General features: G+C 41.9%; 1 protein-coding gene across 1 annotated transcript in view; it reads left to right on the top strand.

Moving 5' to 3' along the window:
- Positions 1–21,071, top strand: part of PROSER1 (proline and serine rich 1) — a 71,994-nt gene that overhangs the window by 32,430 nt on the left and 18,493 nt on the right. Inside the window, exons 8-10 of the mRNA XM_081083506.1 lie at positions 1,273–1,351; positions 1,924–2,019; positions 17,130–17,174. Coding sequence (XP_080939632.1) covers positions 1,273–1,351; positions 1,924–2,019; positions 17,130–17,174 — 220 coding nt within the window. The remainder of the gene's footprint in view (positions 1–1,272; positions 1,352–1,923; positions 2,020–17,129; positions 17,175–21,071) is intronic.

Below are 21,071 nucleotides of genomic sequence, written 5' to 3'. Positions count from 1 at the left end.
TTGTGTGTTGGGAAGTTCAAAGTATACTAAAATCCCTCAGGAAATGCTTGGCCTAGGACAGTATAGTATAATTAGTTAATAGTGCTAAGGACCCTTTTGAATTTAATGTTTTGTTTTAAAGTGAAAACACATAATTTGTTTTTATTTTTTTCTCCTGCCACATTTAGCTGTTCCTTTGGAGGTATAAAGTATGGAAGGTTCACTTTAACTAAGATTATGGTTTGGCCAAATTAGTATTACAAGACAGAGCAAGGGGATTAAGCATATTTTCAAGGGAGTGATAATAATTGATTGGAATATAAATTGAACAGAAGACAACCGGTGGCTTGAGGGATCATTAAAATTGAAGTACTATAGGCCTCCACACGGCCACCTTGCAGTTCCTGCCTGTCTACCTGATAACTCCCATGGCAGTTGTTTATAGAAAAATAGTAACAGATCAAAATTTTTGCACAAGACTAGTGCATCATACAGGACTGCCATGATGAGAGCTAGAAAGAATCTGGGTCCTTTACTGTCAGTAGAGCCCTTCTGCACCAAGGATATAAGTATGCTCTCTTTAGCAGGTGTGCTTGTTCATTCATATGAGTCTCTGTCTCTCCCTCTCTCATAAAAGTACAGTATTTGGCTTAGCTTTTTAGATCCCTCTGCTTCTCTAGAGACCAATTCTTTTACATTCTTTATTACTTATATAAGTTCCATCAAAGATAAAAGATTTGTGGGTTTCAAAAGGCAAAAAAGACTAAAATACGGAATTCATAATTCCAGTCTACATTTTGCTACATTTGTCAGCATGCTGAATGCTAAAGAAAACAGTGCTTTTTTTTTTTTTCTTTCAAAAGGAGAAAAGAGGGCAAGATGAATGAGTTCCTAATAAGTTAGGAGGATTTTGAAGGTTCTTGGGTAGCTTTAATTCCAAAAGCTAGTGGATTTCTTTTGTTACATAGGAAGAGGTAGGAATTCTTGAATTAAACTAGGCAGATCAGAGAGAAATTTGCTGTTTGGGATAAGATGATTTGATGCTGAAATAAAAAATAAACACCTCTGCAGCAATCTTGAGCAGGATCTACCTTTGGAATTTAATAAAAACCACATGTTTTAAAGCAAATACATTTTCCTTATTTGTGCCATGTGTTAGTCTAGTAGCACTAGCTTTGCTGGGCATTTTTAGCCTCTTAGGACTAAATATTTTGAAACAAGTTACATTTTGTTTTGCCAGCAGACTGCTTAGTTGGTTTTCTTCTAACTGCTGTACTTTGCCCCCTCATTTAGCCTCCTTCAACATACAATCCACATAAACCCGTTCCTTATCCAATACCTCCATGTCGGCCACATGCAACTATTACACCAAGTAAGGAGTTCTTTCATGTTTTACACTTTTTCATTTTGCTCTTTACTTATTAAAAGTAAATGTTGGTATATGTACTTGGGAAATCTCAAGCACCTATAAAATGTTCTGTGATTTGTTAACTTTCCCACAGTCAGCTTAACTAGTGCTTTGGTCTACAACAATGCAGCAGACAATTTATTTAGGATATTTTCCTTTTGCTAAATGAATTATAGATTATTTTTAGACTTTATTTATTATCATGGGTTTTCTCTTTGGTAAATCATCTTGAATCCCTTTTTGATAGTTGGTATTCAGAGGCATCCGTAATGCACTTATAATAATTTAGGTATGGCAGGTTCTGCCTGCCATGCCATTTAGTGAGTCTGGAGTTAGCATGCAGTGTTGGAAATAAGAATCTCTAATTATCTTATTTGATCTATTTTCACCTAATCCAGTACCAAACCTTCACGTAAAATGTAACTCTATTATATTACAGTTTTAAAAATAAATTAGATAGGTGCATTAATATAGTTGAACTCCTGGCCACAAAATGATAATAAATTATATATTTTTCTATTATATTTTTATTTTAGGTGCTTATAACAATGCAGGTCTAGTACCATTAGCCAATGTCATAGCTCCTGGTGTACCTCCTCCACCTCCATATACTCCTAATCCAGCAGGAACAGGTAAACTAATGTTATGGGGTGTTCAAAATAAATAAATTATTCATACATGAATGTATACTTGGAAGGGATAGTTGTTTGAAATGGCGTGTCATAAAAGAGGGAGCACAAACTAAGAGCCAAATGATGAATCCAAGTAAGGAGTTCTTACATTTGTAAGTGTGATATGGAGATTTCCCTAGAGCACTCTTTGCCTACATGTGTGAACACGAGCAGGTTGTAGAAATAAGAATCATTTCTCATGAGCAAGAAACTTTGGCAGAAAAAGTATAATTCACTTAATGGACATTACCATTTGTGCAAATTATTTCTACCACGGGGAAGAAAGTCTTATAAGGAGGTTCTTAGAGGGGTTTAAACTCTTTCCCCAGCACTTTCCAGTTAACCTTTTTCTTGGGAACATGAGATATGAAGTATAAATATTTTATTCTATCCTAGAGACCCAATGCACTAAAGTTTGTGCAAGAGTAGGCCTTCCTTCCCCCGGATGCCGGCACCGTTTCCCTCTGGCACCCGGGACCTGAGCTTCCCTCCTCTGGCTGCTGGCAGGCACCTGGGACCCGGGCTGGCTCCCCTCGGGCCAGCTGCAGGCACCCGGGACTCGGGCTGGCTTCCCTTGGGCCACCCGCAGGCATCAGGAACCTGGGCTGGCTTCCCTCTGGCCCTGGCATCGTCAGGAAGGATGACCAGAATGACGTCCGGAAGATGTCTGGTCTAATTAGCATATTACCCTTTTATTATTATAGATGTTGCCAATCTGTTCTCCAAAAAGAGTACTAATTTATACTTGCCAATGAGAGTATGTAGTGTACAGTTTCTTCACATCTTTTCAACATGGGATATTATCTATGATTTGACTTTTGCCAGTCTAAGAAGGCTGATTTAGCTTACGTTTTCATTTGTGTCTTTTACAAAAGTTTTTTATTTTCATCAGCTATTACTTATTTGACTCTTCTGAGTTTTATTTTTTGCTCAGGAAACCCTCATCCCAACAGTATGAAAATATCATCTATATTCTCTAATTACTTTTATAGGGATTCTTTTTTAATGTGTAGCTTTTAATCCACTGCCATTTATTTTTATAAATGTTTAGGGGAGGGGTAGAACCTAATTTTTTATCTGCTTTCCCAGAGACTCAAAATTTCTTAATAGCATTTAATAAATTCTTTTTCTATTTTACTAGCCAGAATAGTTCTGTTGATTGCAGCTGAGTACTCTGGTTAATGAGAGTTGCAAAACACTATTTTCAAAATACGTTATTGTATTTCTTGCTTTTGCTTATGGTACCTTTTACCTTTACAAGTTTTACATTTTTTGTATAGGAAAATAGAGTCTATGAAAGAAAAGCTGGAATCGTGTTACCTTGATCCATATCTTCTTACCTCTAGATAGACCAGGTAATCTAGGTCTTGTGAGACTCTTACTTCATCTGGAATTTATACTCATAGGGGTGATATAGAGGTTCATCTTAATTTTTTCACCCAAGATGATAGTCATTTAGGCCAGCATCATTTATTCACTAATTTATTTTCTCTACTGCTTTAAAATATCAGATTTTAGTTTTCATATACACATAGGGCTCTAATTCTGTTTTTTATTTTACTCTGTCCAATCCTATATAATAAAAGGCTAATATGTAAATTGTCCCTTCCACTGGGAGTTCCACCAGGGACAGGGCCAGCCAAATGCCCACGGCCCCTCCCCCGATCGGCCTCCCCACCCCAATCAGGGGCAGGGCCTGCCTGCCAACCTCCTGGGTCCCCTCCTCCCGGCCAGCCTGGCCCGATTGGCCCCGATCAGTTCAGGCCAGCTGGACCCCACCCGTGCACAAATTGGTGTACCGAGCCTCTAGTATAGTTATATTAGGCTATAATGATGCCATATTCACTTGATTAGCAGATTTAAAGTATGTTTTGATATGTGATATAGCTAGCTTTGATTAACAATATTTTTATTTTTGTTAAATATTTTTTATTGTTGATAGTATTACAGATATCTCCCTATCCCCCCCCCGTCTCTTAATATTTTTATATTTTTAAACCATTTTTTGAAATTTATTCATTCCTCTGAACTTTAAGATCATTTTATGCAATTAAAACAGTTGAATTTATGTGTATATAATTATATAGTAATTTTGGGAGAATTGACATTTTTATAATATTAAGTCTTATGGCCCTAACCATTTTGGCTCAATGGATAGAGCGTCGGCCTGCGGACTCAAGGGTCCCAGGTTTGATTTCGGTCAAGGGCATGTACCTTGGTTGCGGGCACATACCCAGTAGGGAATATGCAGGAGGCAGCGGATCGATGTTTCTCTCTCATCGATGTTTCTAGCTCTCTATCCGTCTCCCTTCCTCTCTGTAAGAAATCAATAAAATATATTAAAAAAAAATTAAGTCTTATGTATGTCCTTATAGCTTGTCAAGTGGTAGCGTTTCTCCCCCAGGGCTTATTTTCTCTCAAGAAGATTTTGTGATTTTCTGATTTTCTTTTTCTTTTCTTTTTTATGCCTAACATCTTTTTTTTTTTTAAATAATTTTATTGTATATTACTAGTCTATATACATATATATTGAGACAACACAGATACATATGTAAAAATGTGTGGGAGTTATACATTTGCTTATTGTTCAATAAAATGCAAATTTTAAGATATATAATTTATCTAATATAGCTCCACACAGCTTTTATTTTATTTTTTTTTATTTTTTTTTTATTTATTGCTTAAAGTATTACAAAGGGTATTACATATGTGTCCATTTTATTCCCCCGCCCTAGACAGTCCCTTAGCCTCCCCTATCCCCCAGTGTCTTATGTCCATTGGTTATTATGCCTAACATCTTCACTTTATTTTATTTTTTAAAATCTTTATTGTTGAAAGTATTACATATGTCTCCTTTGACCTCAGGCAATCACCACCCTATTGTCTGCATACAAGTTCTTTGATTGTTCTCTTCCCACCCACCAACCCAACCCCACATTTCCTCTGACATTCCACAGACTATTCCATGCTTCTATATCTCTGTATCTATTATGTTCATCAGTTTATTTTGTTCATTAGATTCCACATATGAGAGATCATGGGATACTTGTCTTTCTCTGACTGGCTTATTTTGCTTAGGATATACTCTCCAGGTCCCTCCATGCTGTGTCAAAGGATAAGAGAGCCTTATTTTTTACTGCTACATACTATTCCATGGTGCAAATGTACCACAGCTTTTTTATCCACTCATCTACTAAAGGCATTTGGGATGTTCCCAGATCTTAGCTATTGTAAATAGTGGATACATTCTTTTTTTAAATATATATTTTTATTGATTTCAGAGAGGAAAGGGGAGAGAGAGAGAGAGAGAGAGAGAGAGAGAGAGAGAGAGAAGAGAAAGAGAGAGAAAACATCAATGATGAGAGAGAATCATTCATCAGCTACCTCCTGCATGCCCCACACTGGGGATCAAGCCCCCAACCTGGCATGTTCCCCGACCTGGAATCGAACTATGACCTCCTGATTCATAAGTCAACACTCAATCACTGAGCCATGCTGGCCAGCCCATACAGTCTTTCTGATTGGTGTTTTGGGTTTTTTAGGGTATATTCCTACAAGTGGGATCACTGGGTCAAATGGCAGATCCATATTTAATTTTTTGAGGAAACTCCACACTGTTTTCCATAATGGACGCACCAGTCTACATTCCCACCAGCAGTGTACTAGGGTTCCCTTTTCTCCACATCCTTGTCAGCACTTGTCACTTGTTGATTTTCTTATGGTAGCCTTTGTGAGAAGTGTGAGGTGATACCTCATTGTTGTTTTAATTTGCATCTCTTGAATGATCAGTTACTGAGCATTTTTTCATATGTCTCTTGGCATCTGTGCCTGCTTTGGAGCAGTACCTATTTAGATCCTTTGCCCATTTTTAAATTGGATTATTTGTTGTCCTTTTGTTAAGATGTATGAGTTCCTTATATAATTTGGATATTAGCCTTTTATCAGATGTATCATTGCCAAATATGTTCTCCCATACAGTGGGCTCCCTTTTCCTTTTATTGATGGTTTCTTTTGCCGTGCAGAGGCTTTTTATTTTGATGTAGTCCCAGTTGTTTATTTTCTCCTTAGTTTCCTTTGCCCTAAGAGAGCGGTTCTCAACCTGTGGGTCGTGACCCCTTTCGGGTTCGAACAACCCTTTCACAGGGGTCGCCTAAGACCATCGGAAAACACATATATAATTACATATTGTTTTTGTGATTAATCACTATGCTTTAATTATGTTTAATTTGCAACAATGAAAATACATCCTGCATATCAGATATTTACATTACGATTCATAACAGTACCAAAATTACAGTTATGAAGTAGCAATGAAAATAACTTTATGGTTGGGGCTCACCACAACATGAGGAACTGTATTAAAGGTTGAGAACCACTGCTCTAAGAGATGTATGTCCTCTTTGGAGAAATATGTATTCAGGTCTTCTGCCATTTCTTACTTGGATTGTTTGTCTTCCTTTTTTTGAATTGTATGAGTACTTTATTTTTAAAATATATATTTCTGTTGATTTCAGAGAGGAAGGGAGAGGGAGATAAAGGTAGAAACATCAATGATGAGAGAGAATCATCAATTGGCTGCCTCCTGCATGCCTGCTACTGAAGATCAAGTCCGCAAACGGGGCACGTACCCTAACGGAATTGAACTCTGACCTCCTAATTCATAGGTTGACACTCAACCACTGTACCACACCGGATGGGCTGTATCAGTCCTTTCTATATTTTGGATATTAACCCCTTATCAGATATGTTCTCCCATACATTGGGTTCCCTTTTCTTTTCATTGTGGTTTCTTTTGCTGTGCGGATGCTTGATGTAGTCCCATTTGTTTTTTTCTCCTTAGTTTCCATTGCCTTAGAGATGTATCGGTAAACATACTGCTTTGAGAGATGTCTGAGATCTTGCTACCTATGGTTTCGTCAAGGATTTTTATGGTTTCACGACTTACATTTAAGTGTTGTATCCATTTTAAGTTTATTCTTGTGTATAGTGTAAGTTTGTGGTCTAGTTTCATCTTTTTGCATGTATCACTCCAATTTTCCTAACACCATTTATTGAGGAAACTCTTTTCACTCCATTGTATGCTCTTGCCTCCTTTGTCAAATATTAATTGAGAGTTATGGCTTGGGTCAATTTGGGTGTCTGTTCTATTCTGTTGATCTGTTCTACTCTGTTCTATTCTACTGACCTGTTCTTGTGTCAGTACCAGGCATTTTTTATTAGTGTGGTTTTGTAGTGTAACTTCGTATCTGGTATTGTGATCCCTCCCACTGTGTTACTCCTTCTGAAGATTGGTGCAGGAACTTGGGGTCTTTTTTGGTTCTATATGAAATTTTTTGGAGTATTTTTTCTAAATCTGTGAATTATGCCCTTGGTATTTTAATAGGGATTGCATTGAATCTGTAGATTGCTTTGGGTAGTATGGATATTTTAATGATGTCCATACCAATCATTGAACACAACATGTATATTCTTCCATTTTTTTTTTATATCTTGTTCTATCTCTATCTTTTTTAAAAGTCCTTTAGTTTTCCGAGTATGTCTTCTATCTTCTTGGTTAAGTTTATTCCTTAGTATGATAAATTGGATTTTGTATTTAGTTTCTCTTCCTGAGAATTCATTATTGGTCTATAAAAATGCCATAGATTTCTGGGTTTTAATTTTTTATCCTGCTACAGTCCCGAATTCATTTATCAAATCTACTAGTTTTTTTGGTGGAGTCTTTAGGGTTTTCTATGTACAATATCATGTCATCTGCAAATAATGAGAGTTTTACTTCTGCCTTTCCAATTTGGATGCCTTTTTGTTATTCTCTGATTGCTGTGGCTAGGATTTCTAGTAATAAGTTGAATAAGAGTGGTGAAAGCTGACATCCCTATCTTGTTCCTGTTTTTAGGGGAAATGTTTTTAGTTTGTGCCCATTGAGTATGAAGTGGGCTGTAGATTTGTCATATATGGCCTTTATTATGTTGAGATATGATCCCTCTTCCCACTTTGCTGAGTTTTTATCAAAAAGGGTGCTGAGTATTTGACAAAGGAGGCAAGAACATACAATGGAGTAGATAGTCTCTTAAAAAAATGGTGCTGGAAAAACTGGACAAACACATGCAAAAAGATGAAACTAGACCACCAACTTAACGCCATACACAAGAATAAACTCAAGATGGATATACAGCTTAAATGTAAGGCATAAAACCATAATAATCATAGAGGAGAACATAGGCAGTAAAATCTTAAACATCTCATGTAACAGTATGTTCACCGATACATCTAGGGCCATGGTCGGCAAACTGTGGCTCGCAAGCCACATGCAGCTCTTTGGCCACTTGAGTGTGGCTCTTCCTAAGCCTTAGGAGTACCCTAATTAAGTTAACAACAATGTACCTACCTATATAGTTTAAGTTTAAAAAATTTGGCTCTCAAAAGAAATTTCAATCGTTATACTGTTGATATTTGGCTCTGTTGACTAATGAGTTTACCGACCACTGAATTCTAGGGAAAGGAAATTAATGAGAAAATAATCCAGTGGGACTGCATCAAAATAAAAAGTTTCTGCACAGCAAAATCAAGCACCATCAAAATGAAAAGGGAACCCACTGTATGGTAGAACATATTTGCCAATGATATATCTGATAAGGGGTTAATATCCAAAATATATAAAGTACTCCTACAACTCAACAAAGGAAGACAATAAAATTAAAAAATGGTAGAAAACCTCAATAGATATTTCTCCAAAGAGGACATACAAATGGCCAAGAGACCTATGAAAAATGCTCAAAGTCAAGAATCATCAGAGAAATGTAGATTAAAATCACAATGAGCTATTACCTCACACCTGTCAAAATGGCTATCATCAAAAAATCAGCGAACAACAAGTGCTGGGGAGGATGTGGAGAAAAGGGAACACTGGTTCACTGCTGGTGCAGCCATTATTAAAAACAGTAAGAAGTTTCCTCAAAAAATAAAAAATGGAACTCCTGTTTGATTCAGTGATCCCACTTCTGGGAATATATTGTAAAACCCCCAAAACACCAGTGAGAAAGAACATATGCACTCCTATGTTCATAGAAGCATTATTTACAATAGCTAAGATTTGGAAACAGCCCTAGTGCCCATCAGTAGTTGAATGGACAAAAAAGTTGTAGGGCATTTACACAATGGAATACTATGCAGCTGTAAAGAAGAGGAGTCTTTTATTATTTGGGACAGCATGGATGTACCTGGAAAATACTATGCTAAGTAAAATTAGCCAATCTGAGAAAGATAAATATCACATGATCACACTTATTTATGTAATCTAATGAACAAAATGAATTGACCAACAAAATAAGACCCAAAGAATGGAGCCATGGAACAGACATACCTTGATGTGGAGTTGTGGGGACCAAAAAAGAGAAACCAAAGAACTTATATACTTCCATGCATAGGCATGGACAAGGCCAGTAGTGTAGTGAAGACCTGGGGGGTTTAGTAAGGGCTTGGAGGAGGGGGGCTCAGAGGGTAAAAATGTGAGATATCTGTAATACTAACAATAATAAAAAATACATTTTAAGAAAAGGGTATTGAATTTTGTCAAATGCTACTTTTGCATCTATTGATATGATCATGTGATTTTTGTGTTTCAATGTGTTTATGTGATATATTAGGTTTATTGATTTGTGAATATTGTACCACCCCTCCATTCTGGGAATAAATCCCACATGGTCATGGTGTATGAGCTTTTTAATATATTGCTGGATCCGATTTGCTAATATTTTGTTGAGGATTTTGTAGCATCTGTGTTCATCAGGGATATTGGCCTGTAATTATCTTTCTTTGTAGTGTCTTTATCTGGTTTTAGAATTAGGATAACACCAATACTCGATCTTGGAAGTGTTTCTTCATCTTGGATTTTCTGGAATAGTTTGAGGAATATAGGTGTTAGTTTTTCTCTGAATGTTTGGTAAAACTCCCCTGTGAAGCCGTTCGGACCAGGGCTTTTGTTGGGAGTTTTTTTATTACTGCTTCTATTTCATCAGTTGTTATATGGCCTATTCAGGTTTTCTGATTCTTCCTGATTTAATTTTGGAAAGTTGTATTTTTCTAAAAATTTGTCCATTTCATCCACATTCTCCAGCTTGTTGGCATATAGTTCTTCATAGTATAAATCCTTTGTATTTCTGTGGTGTCAGTTGTTACTTCTTCACTTTCTTTTCTGATATTTGAGTTCTCTGTGTTTTTTGATGAGTCTGGCTAACAGTTCATCAATCTTGTTTATCTTTTCAAAGACCTAGCTCTTGATTTCCTTGATTTTTTTTTTGTATTGTTTTTATTTTTGCTCTAATCTTTATTATTTCCTTCCTTCTACTTACTCTGGGCTTTTCTTGTTGTTTTCTTTTTAATTTTTTAAGTTGTAGGGTTAAATAGTTTCCTATTGATTTTTCTTGTTTTTTAATGTAGGTCTTAATGCTATCAACTTCCTTCTCAGGACTGCTTTTGTTGTGTCCTAGAGATTTGGGATTGTTGTGTGTTCATTTTCATTTGTTTCCAGGAACTTTTTTATTTCTTTCTTGATCTCATTGGTAACTCATTCATTGTTTAATAAAATGCTATTTAGCCTCCATGTATTTAAATGCATTTTGAGTGTTCTTACTGTAGTTGATTTTTAATTTTATTCCATTGTGATCTCTGAAGATGCTTGATCTGATTTCAATCTTCTTGAACTTGTAGAGGCTTGTTTTGTGTCCTAACATGTGGTCTGCCTTTAAGAATGACCCATGTGTACTTGAGGAGAATGTATATTCTTCAGCTTTGGGGTGAAATGTTCTATAAATGTCAATTAAATCCATCTGATCCAGTGTGTCCTTTAGAGTCACTGTTTCCTTGTTAATTTTTTATCTACAAGATCTATCCAGTGAATTCAGTAGAGTGTTAAAGTCCCCTACTATGACTGTATTAGTGTTGATCTCTCCCTTAATTTCTCCTAGAAGTTTTTTTAAATATATTTGGGTGGTCCTCTTTTGGGTGCATATATGTATACCAGGGTTATATCCTCTTGTTAGATCAATTCTTTTAGTATTAAAGTAGTGACTTTTAGTGTCTCTTGTGCTGGCCTTTATTTTGAAGTCTATTTTGTCAACTTTTTTTTTCCATTTCCATTCGCATGGAAATTTTTTTTTCATCTATGCATTCTCTTTCTGTGTGCATCTTTTGTGCTGAGGTAGGTATCTTGTAGATAGCATATAAGGGTCATATTTTTGTATCCATTTAGCTACCCTGTGTCTTTTGATTGGACCATTTAAGCCATTTACATTTAAGATTATTATTGTTGGTACTTATTTCTTGCCATTTTAATTATTTATGCCTATGTTTCTCTCTCTGTTTCTTCTCATTATAGCAGTCCTTTTACAATTCCTTTCAGGGCTGGTTTGGTGTTGCCTGGGAAGTTTTTTATTTCACCATCTATTTTGAATGATAGTCTTGTTGGATATAGTAATCTTGGTTTTAGATACTTGCTTTTTATTACCTTGAATACTTCATGCCATTTCATTCTGGCCTCTAGAGTTTCTGATGAGAAATCAGCTGACAGCCTTATGTGACCACCTTTATAAGTAACACATAGCTTTTCTCGTGCTGCCTTTAAGATTCTCTCTGTGTTTAATTTTTTTGCATTTAAATTATGTGTCTGGGTGTGGGCCTGTTTGGCCTCTTCTTTCTTGGGAATCTCTATGTTTCCAGGACTTGTGTGACTTTTTACTTCACCAGGTTATGGAAGTTTTCTGACATTATTTCTTCAAACACTTTATCCCTTGCTTACTTTCTTCCCCATCTGTCTTTTCTATTATGTGAATATTGTCACATTTTCTGTTGTCCCACAGTTCCCTTAAGGTTTCCTCCTATTTTAAATTGTTTTCTTCTTTATAGTCTTTCATTAGGAGACTAGAGAACTGGTGCACGAAATTCGTGCACTTGGGAGGGCCTGCCTCAGCCCGATTGCGAGAGGGTGCAAGCCAGGCTGAGGGACACCACCAGTGCACTATCAGGGCTGGGGAGGGATGCGGAAGATTGGCCAGCCGGGGCGGGTTCCAGGGCTTGTCTGGCCTATCCCACTTAGTCCTAATCTGCCGGACCCCAGCAGCAAGGTAACCTACCAGTTGGAGCGTCTGCCCCCTGGTGGTCAGTGCACATCATAGCGACTGGTCGACTGGTCGACTGTCTGCCCCCTTGTGGTCAGTGCATGTCATCGCAAGGAGTTGAGTGGCCTTAGCATATCATTAGCGTTTTACGCTTTGATTGGTTGAATGGACAACCGGACACTTAGCATATTAGGCTTTTATTATATAGGATTTTTTTTTCCTACCATGTCTTCTAATTCACCTATCCATCTCTCATCTTCCCCCAATCTGTTGTGTATTCCTTCCAGTCATGTTCTTGAGCATCCTTACCATCATTATTCTGAACTCTATATCTGATAAATTTCTTATCTACATTTCAGGCTTCTGTTTTTGTTTCCCTATTTTGGTTGCCTATTTGGGTTTGTGTCTGCGTATTAGGTATATTTGCTACTGCTCTTAATCTCTAGTGCAGGATAATTTCAGACACTGTTTTTGAATGGGCCTGATTAACCTGTTTGAAGCTATCAGCAATCCACAGAATGTGGCTCCCTCTGCTGGAGCTAGGTGTCTTTGGAAATGACCAAGATGTGCACCAGAATCTGCTTTTCCTAGCCTTGGGCCCAGAAGGAGATCAGGTAAAGAATCAAAGCCTCCAGAGATCAATCTCTGCCTGCAGTCCAATTGCTTATCCTCAGGCTATCAGCCACAGGGTAGGGTTGGGCAACTGCCTTCCCCCAGTCAAAAACCTCCTGGACAGCAAAGGTCCTCCAGAGAAAGATGTCCTCTGTGGTATGAGGGAATGACTCAGCACAGGAAACGGGTGACTGCCCTACAAGCTGCAACCCCAAAACCCCCAAATCTGGACTCTCCTCACACTGTTCTAGTCCACTCTTCCTTCCCTCTGCCAAAGCCTACAGTGAGTGGCTGCACACAAAATTTTGTGTGTTGGCCTTTTAAGAGGGTGCCTGAATTTCCAGCCGTCTCTTGCTGGTAGACAGCAACCCTGCTGCTTTTCACAGCCAAGTGTTATGTGGCCACCCACCTCAATTGTGTTCTTGTCTGGGGAGCCCAGCTTGAGGTTTAGACCCCAGAGTTCTCAGTGGGAACCCCTCATAGCTGAGATATCCTTCCAGAACTTCAACTGCTGTCTTTAGGAGCCTAGCCAGTCCTTTCACACTTCTTACCAGTATCCATGCATTCTCCACTTTTCATCCTTGGTTATCAGGGTTCTCTCCAGCTAGTCTTCAATCGATTTTCAGGGTATTTTTTCTGTATTTCAGTTGTATTTCCTCCAAGTTTGGTCCTGGGAGTGTCAGTGTCACTTGTACTTACTCCACTGCCATGTTGGTAACCTGTAGGTTTCTTAATTACAGGTTATTTGCCTTAGGTTTATTTGTAGAGATTTAAAAGTATTTTTTGTTGTTGCAATTTTAAATGAAATATTTTATTTCTAGGTACCTATTATTAGTTACCTGTTTATTTCTTAAAGGTATTTTGAGTTTCCTAAGCATAAAAAAAATGTCAGCTGAGTTATACTTTATAATATTTCCTTTTACCCTGGCCTTATTGGATATTAATATTGACCTAACTCATTTTTGTTTTTATTTTACAAAAATGTTTTGCTTGTATATTTATTGTGAAATATTTTGGGGATTTGTTTATTTGGTAGGTTACTTGGTTTACAAATTACATATAAATGGTTTCTGATTATTAAATCAATGAAGAGACTTAGGAATTTCAAACAACTGTAAAGTTAAGTATTTTTTCTTATTCTTTCCTTCTATTTTATTTGTATTCATTATTATTCTTGTACTAGGGGCTCAGTGCACAAATTTGTGCACTTTGAAAGGAACTGTGGGCTGCGAGGCTGTGGTGGGCAAAGGGACAGGGTCTTGGCCCATCCTCTGCGCCCCCCTGCCCCTCCAGCCTCTACCGCTGTGGCTCCTGGTCCCCTGTCTGCCGGTAGCCCCGCTCCAGCCACTACCACTCCCATGCACTGATTGGGGCTGGCGCCAGCAGCAGGTTCGAGCAAGGCCGGTGTCGTCAGCAGGTGTGAGTTGCAGCTGCTGCTCCCATCGCCCCTCAAGAGCTGGCGGAGGTGGAGAAGCCCTCAGGGGCGATTGGAGCTGGCAGCTGCCTCTCGCACCTGCTGATGGTGCCGAGTGATCAGGACTGGTGCCGGGCGCTGGCAGCCTATGCAAGCGGCGGCTCTGGAGCCGGCTGTGGGTGCGAGCGGGGCATTTGCTGGCAGAGGGTGCAAGAGGCTGCTGCCAGCCCCGATTGCCCCTGAGGAGCAGGAGCAGGGGGAGGGGAAGAAGCACTGAGGGGCGATCAGGGCCGGCAGCCACCGCTTGCACCCGCTGACGGCGCCAAGCGATTGGGGCTGGCGCCAGGCATGGGAAACGGGTGTGAGCGTTGGCTCTGGCGCCGGCTGTGAGTGCGAGTGGGGCCGGGGCCGGTGCCGTTGCCGGTGCTGGCAAGAGGTGCAAGCTCCCGGCGCAACCACGGTGCATGGAAGCAAAGAATTTTCAGTAACCACCAGAGGCTTGCCCCAATGACAGCGACTGGCACCCAGCCTTGGTCTGGCGCCCCCGGTCACCTGTTCCACCATCCCACCATGGCTGATGCCCTCCATGTTCTGCACTCTGACTCCTGCTGCTGACACCCGCCATGTTCCGCGCATACCCCATGGTGATCAGCGCACGTCATAGCAACCGATTGTTCAGCTGTTCTGTTGTTCTGCCGTTCGGTCTATTTGCATATTAGGGTTAGGGTTTTACTAATACATGTGTAGTTAACAGTTTTTTATCTTTAAAATTTTATCTTTCATTGGTAGTGATCACCTTCATATTCTTCATGGTTGTCAGTATACAAAAACTACAAAAAAAAGCTGTCCTATATTCCACTATTTGACTTCATATTCCATCTTTTTTATCCATTTATCTTTTGTTGGAATTCTATGCATTTTTACTTCTGTGCCTCTGAATTTATGACTTCTTACTGTTTCTTCTGTTCTTTGATTTCCTTTCCTGATATGTTCACTCCAATTTTCTTTTAATAGAAAATGTCTCAAGTGCTTTCCTCAAAAAGGGCACATATAGTGCTATAGGTGAGAAACCAATTCCAGTTCATTCTCTTTTCTTTATCAGAACCTTAGTTTCTTTCTGAAATCTTACAAATAAAAGTTTCCTTATTTTTAGAGTTCAGAAATGCCTTTAATCTTGGAGTTCAGATATTTCACCAAGAGGTCTAGATGTGTATCTTATAATTCTTCCTATAACTCTGTAATCCCTTTGGATAGGAGAACTCCAAGTCTTTAATGTTTAGGAAACTTTGTTTTAATTGTCCCTTTAGTTATTGGTTTTTCACCTGTTCTTTTTTCTCTGATACGCTTATTTTGTACTGTATTTGTCTTCTAAGTCACTTATCCATGTATGATACCTGTTTTTTGTAGTATTGCCATTTTCAATGAGATTTTTTTTCTTATTTTTATGTAAGTATTTAGCTGTTGGTAATATTATTTCTAATCTTCACCATTCTTTGTAGTTAGTAATTTGGAGTCACATTTTTATATCTAAAAGTATTTACCTTCTCTGCTTATATCTTATAGTTTATATGTATTCTTAATTTGTATTATAGGTTTTTAAAGTTCTTTTTCATTCTTTTATTGCATCTCCAATTGGTAGACACCATCTATCCTAGTTTTTGTTTGTATTAAGTTCCTTAAACAAGATATGTTCTTTTTTGGCTAACCATGTCAGGGCTTGTGTGTTCCCTTTGGACCTTACGCATATCGAATTATTGGTTTCTTGGACAGTTATTGTCTAGCAATGAGAGGTAATTTTTTTTTCCGTTGTATCTTTGACCAATGGTTTGGTTAGGACGTTTCCCATGGTGGATGCAAAGGAGTGTGGTTTAGGTTATCAGTCTCATGGGCTTCAACTCAGTCCAAAGTACTGTAGTTTTCCTTGACAGCTCCTAGCATAGAGCCTTTTTCATAACTGAGTGCAAGTGGGCAGGGCCACTTTCTTTCTGTTTGCTTGGATGATCCACATGGCTTGCAAAATTGGCTCCTCAGATGGCAGTGGATTCTGCACGCAGCATCTGCCTCCCACTTCTGAGTCATTTCACTGTTGTAGGGAGTGGTGCCCAGAAGTGACTGTCTGTTAGCTTAGCCAGTGACAGTGGTTCCTCTCTGCATTCCATATACAGGCTACACTTTATTTGGATGGTATATGTAGGCAATCATCTTTCCAAAAAGTGTTCTTAAATCCTACATAATAACAGCCTAATATGCTAAGTGTCCTGTCGGCCGGTCGGCCGTTCAACCAATCAAGGCATAATATGCTTATGATAAGCTAAGGCTGCTCAACTGCTTGCTATGACATGCATTGACCACCAGGGGCAGACGCTCCAACCGGTAGGTTAGCTTGCTGCTGAGGTCTGGCTGATCAGGACTGAGCAAGATGGGCCAGACATGCTCTGGAGCCCTCCCGCAGTCCTTCCCTGGCTGGCCAACCTCCCGTGTCCCTCCCCGGCCCCGATCGTGCACCGGTGGGGTCCCTCGGCCTGGCTTGCATCCTCTCACAATCTGGGACCCCTCGGGGGATGTCGAAGAGCTGGTTTCAGCCTGATCCCGCAAGCCAGGCCTAGGGACCCCACTGGTGCACGAATCCGTGCACCGGGCCTCTAGTATATCTATAATATGACAATATTTATTCAAAACCTTACAAGTGAAGGAGAAATGTGGCAGGTGGTATAGGATCAATTACTCATGGTCCTATCATTCTATATATAGTTACTACTACGATTCTTACTTATGTCCTCCTCCCACCCCTCTTGGCATAAGTGATTTTTCCTAACATAGTATACATACATATCCTGGGTTTTTCTTTATTTGGCTCCAGTCGTTGATTATTATTATGGTGTTAAATAATTTGACTAAAACTTGAAATTAACTTCTTATTAATCTTTATATAGAAAATGAAGACCTTCCCAATCAGTCAAAACCCACACAAAATCAAAGTAAGTACCAAATTTGATTCAGATATAACTGATTTCTGTCTTGATTGTCTGCTCAGTTGTTATTCACAGATAACAATTTGAATTGAGTGTATTTGGAATCTTTATGCTTTAGGGAAAGTTCCTGGTTAAAGAACTTAACTGATCAGTACTTGATAAAAGAGACTTAATGTGGTACATTTTATATATATGACATGAAATGCACATACTAACTGAATTTAAAATTAACCATATGCCTTTGTATTATATTTGCAACGTTTTCAATGTAATCTAACTGCTAGGTGGATTATATCTACATATGCTTTACAGTACATTATAGTAGAAACCTCATTCCTTTCTGAATATAAACATATAAATGTGATAAAAACCGTTTTGAGAAAAACATCAGATACTACTTTAATACTTTTAATTTAAAAAAGTTTTTTTTTTACTTTCTTAATTACAGTTGACATTTAATATTAACTTCCAAGTATACAGAAGAGTGCTTAGACATTTATATAAATTTCTAGAGAACCTCCCAATAAGTTTAATACCCACCTAGCACTATAATCTAATCTATATAATAAAACCCTAATATGGAAATTGACCAAACGGCGGAAGATCCGGACACTATGACGCGCATTGACCACCAGGGGGCAGATGCTCAATGCAGGAGCAGCCCCCTGGTAGTCAATGCACTCCCAAAGTGGGAGTGCCACTCAATCAGAAGCCGGGTTCACGGCTGGTGAGTGCAGTGGCAGGGGTTAGTGAGGAGCGAGGGATCCCAGACTGTGAGAGGGCACGGGTTGTACTGAGGTTCCCCCCGCCCTCCCAGTGCAGGAATTTCGTGCACCGGGCCACTAGTATTATATACACACACACACACACACACACACACACACACACACACATACACATATACATATCATGGTTATATATAACTATAATATACTAGAGGCCCGGTGCACAAAAATTTCTGCACTGGGGGGGGGGGGCGGGGTTCCCTCAGCCCCACTTGTGCCCTCTCACAGTCTGGGACACCTCAGGAGATAACGACCTGCTGGCTTAGGCCCGCTCCCGGGTGTCAGAGGGCAGGCCCAATCCCTAGGTGCAGCCCCTGGTTGGGCTCGGAGCAGGGCCGACTGGGGAGTTGGGGCGCCGCCCCCTGACATGCACACAGCAGGGCGGATCGGGAGGTTGCAATGCCACCCCCAGTCATGATCAGGGTAGGGCCGATTGGGGGGTGGGGCGCCGCCCCCTGTCACACTCAAGGCAGGGTCGATGGGGAGGTTGTGGCGCCACCCCTGTCAGACACAGAGCAGGGCCGATCAGGGGGTTGGGGAGCTCCCCCCTGTCACGCACAGAGTAGGGCCCATAGGGGAGTTGGGGCACCGCCCCCTGTCACACACAGAGCAGAGCGGATCAGGGGGTTGGGGCGCCGCCCGCTGTCACCCACAGAGCAGGGCCGATCAGGGGTTTGGGGCACTCCCCCCGTCACACTCAGGGCAGGGCCGATGGGGAGGTTGTAGCTCCACCCCGTCACACACAGAGCAGGGCCCATGGGGGATTGGGGCGCCGCCCCCTGTCACACACAGAGCAGGGCCAATCAGGGGGTTGGGGAGCCGCCCCCCCTCAGGCACAGAACAGGGCCAATCAGGAGGTTGGGGCGCCTTCCCCTGTCACGAGCAGAGCAGGGTGGATAAGGAGGTTGTGGCCCCACCCCCTGTCACACACAGAGCCGCAGGGCGATCAGGGGGTTTGGGCGCTGTCCCCTGTCACGCTGTTTCGGGGGCCAGGAGGCCTCAAGGCTCCACTGATCCCAGTGCTGGGAGGCCTCACGGCTCCGCTTGACAGCAGGGCAGTGAGGCCTCACTGCTCAGCTGATCCTGGTGCTAGGAGGCCTGGCTGCTCCGCTGATCCCGGTGCTAGGAGGCCTTGTGGCTCCGTTTTACACGGGGGCAGTGAAGCCTTGCAGCTCCACTGATCCCGGTGCTGGGAGGCCTCGCGGCTCCACTTGACACAGGGGCAGTGAGGCCTCGCTGCTCCGCTGATCCCGGTGCTGGGAGGCCTTGCTGTTTCGCTGATCCTGGGGCGTGAGTCCTCGCGGCTCTGCTGATCCCAGTGCCGGGAGGCATATTACCCTTTTACTGTACAGGATAGAGGCCTGGTGCACGGGTGGGGGCCGGCTGGTTTGCCCTGAAGGGTGTCCTGGATCTGGGCGGGGGTCCCGCTTGGGTATCTGGCCAGCCTAGATGAGGGGATGATGGCTGTTTGCAGCTGGTCACACCCCTTCAGGGTGGGGGTCCCCACTGGGGTGCCTGGCCAGTCTGGGTAAGGTGCTGAGGGCGGTTTTCAGGCTGGCTGGTGACTGAAGCTCCTAACCTCTCCTTTTTTTCTTTCTTTTTTTTTCTTTGTTCTGGGATTTATTTACCTTCTATGGCTGTCACTGGAGCTGAGAGCCAGCTTTAGCTCTGAGGCTCGGCTCCAGCTCTGAGACCTCGGCTTCTGATCTGGGTTTGTTTGGGTTCTATAATTGAAACACTGTTGCAACTCCAGCTCAGCCAGCTGGCTGAAAGCATGGGGTTTATTTACCTTCTATAATTGCAACATTGTTTCTTAGAGTGCAAACTCAGAGGCCGGCAGCAGCAGGCAGGCAACCTTGGCTTCCTCCTTCACTGGAGCAAGCATGCCTCCTGTTCGCTTCAGCTGCCTGGCTGCCGGCTGCCATCTTGGTTGGCAGTTAATTTGCATATCGCCCTGATTAGCCAATGGGAAGCGTGTCGGAGGTACGGTTAATTACCATGTTTGTCTATTATTAGATAGGACTAGTGGCTCAGTGCACGAAATTCGTGCTCAGGGGAGGGGGTGTCCTCAGCCCGGCCTGCACACTCTCTAATCTGGGAGCCCTTCGAAGGATGTCCTGCTGCCAGTTTATAGGGATCAGGCCTAAACTGGCAGTTGGACATCCCTCTCGCAATCCAGGACTGTTGCCTCCTAACTGCTCACCTGCCTGCCTGATTGCCCCTAACCTCTCTGCTTGCTGGCCTGCTTGCCCCCAATTGCCCCCTGCCGCCGGCCTGCTTGTCCTCAAATGCCCCTCCCGCCAGCCTGATCACCGCCAACTGCCCCCCGCTGCTGACCTGCTCACTCCCACTTTCCCTCTCCACTGGCCTGCTTTCCCCAAACTGCCCCCTGTAGGCCTGCTCACTCCAAACTGCCCCCCCTACTGTCCTGATCACCTCCAACTGACACCCACTAATGGCCTGCTTGCCCCCAACTGGCCCCACTGCTGGTCTGCTTACCCCCAAAGGCCCTATCCCCCACCACCCTGATCACCCACAACTGCCCTCCCCTCTTAGCCTCTAACTGCCTCTACCTTGGCCCCGCCACCATGGCTTTGTCCAGAAGAACACCCCAAAGAACTCCTGGAAGGTCTCCCAGTCTAATTAGCATATTACCCTTTTATTAGTATAGATAGAGACCTGATGCACAGGTGGGGGCCGGCTGATTTGCCCTGAAAGGTGTCCCGGATCAGGGTGGGGGTTCCTGTGGGGCATGGGGCGGCCTGGGTGAGGGGCCTGTGGTGGTTTTCAGGCCGGCCACGCCCCCATGGGATGAGGTTCCCCACTTGGGGGTGTGGCCAGCTAGGGTGAGGGGCTGAGGGCTGTTTTCAGGCTGGCCAAGCACCCCAGCGGGGACCCTCACCCCTTGAGGGTGTGGCCAGCCTGGGTGAGGGGCTGATGGCTGTTGGCAGGATGGCCACACCCCCTTCAGTGTGGGGGTCCCCGCTGGGGTGCCTGGCAAGACTGGGTGAGAGGCTGATGGCCGTTTTCAGGCTGGCCACACCACCGGGCTAGAAGCAGGTATCTAGGATTAATTTAACTTGAAACTTTGTAGTCTTGGTCCAGCTCAAAGCCTGGG

The sequence above is a fragment of the Myotis nattereri genome (assembly GCF_964212035.1).
Source record: "Myotis nattereri genome assembly, chromosome: 2".
Lineage (NCBI taxonomy): Eukaryota > Metazoa > Chordata > Mammalia > Chiroptera > Vespertilionidae > Myotis > Myotis nattereri.
The sequence above is the reverse complement of the archived record's forward strand: the minus strand, read 5'-3'. Positions and strand labels throughout refer to the sequence as shown.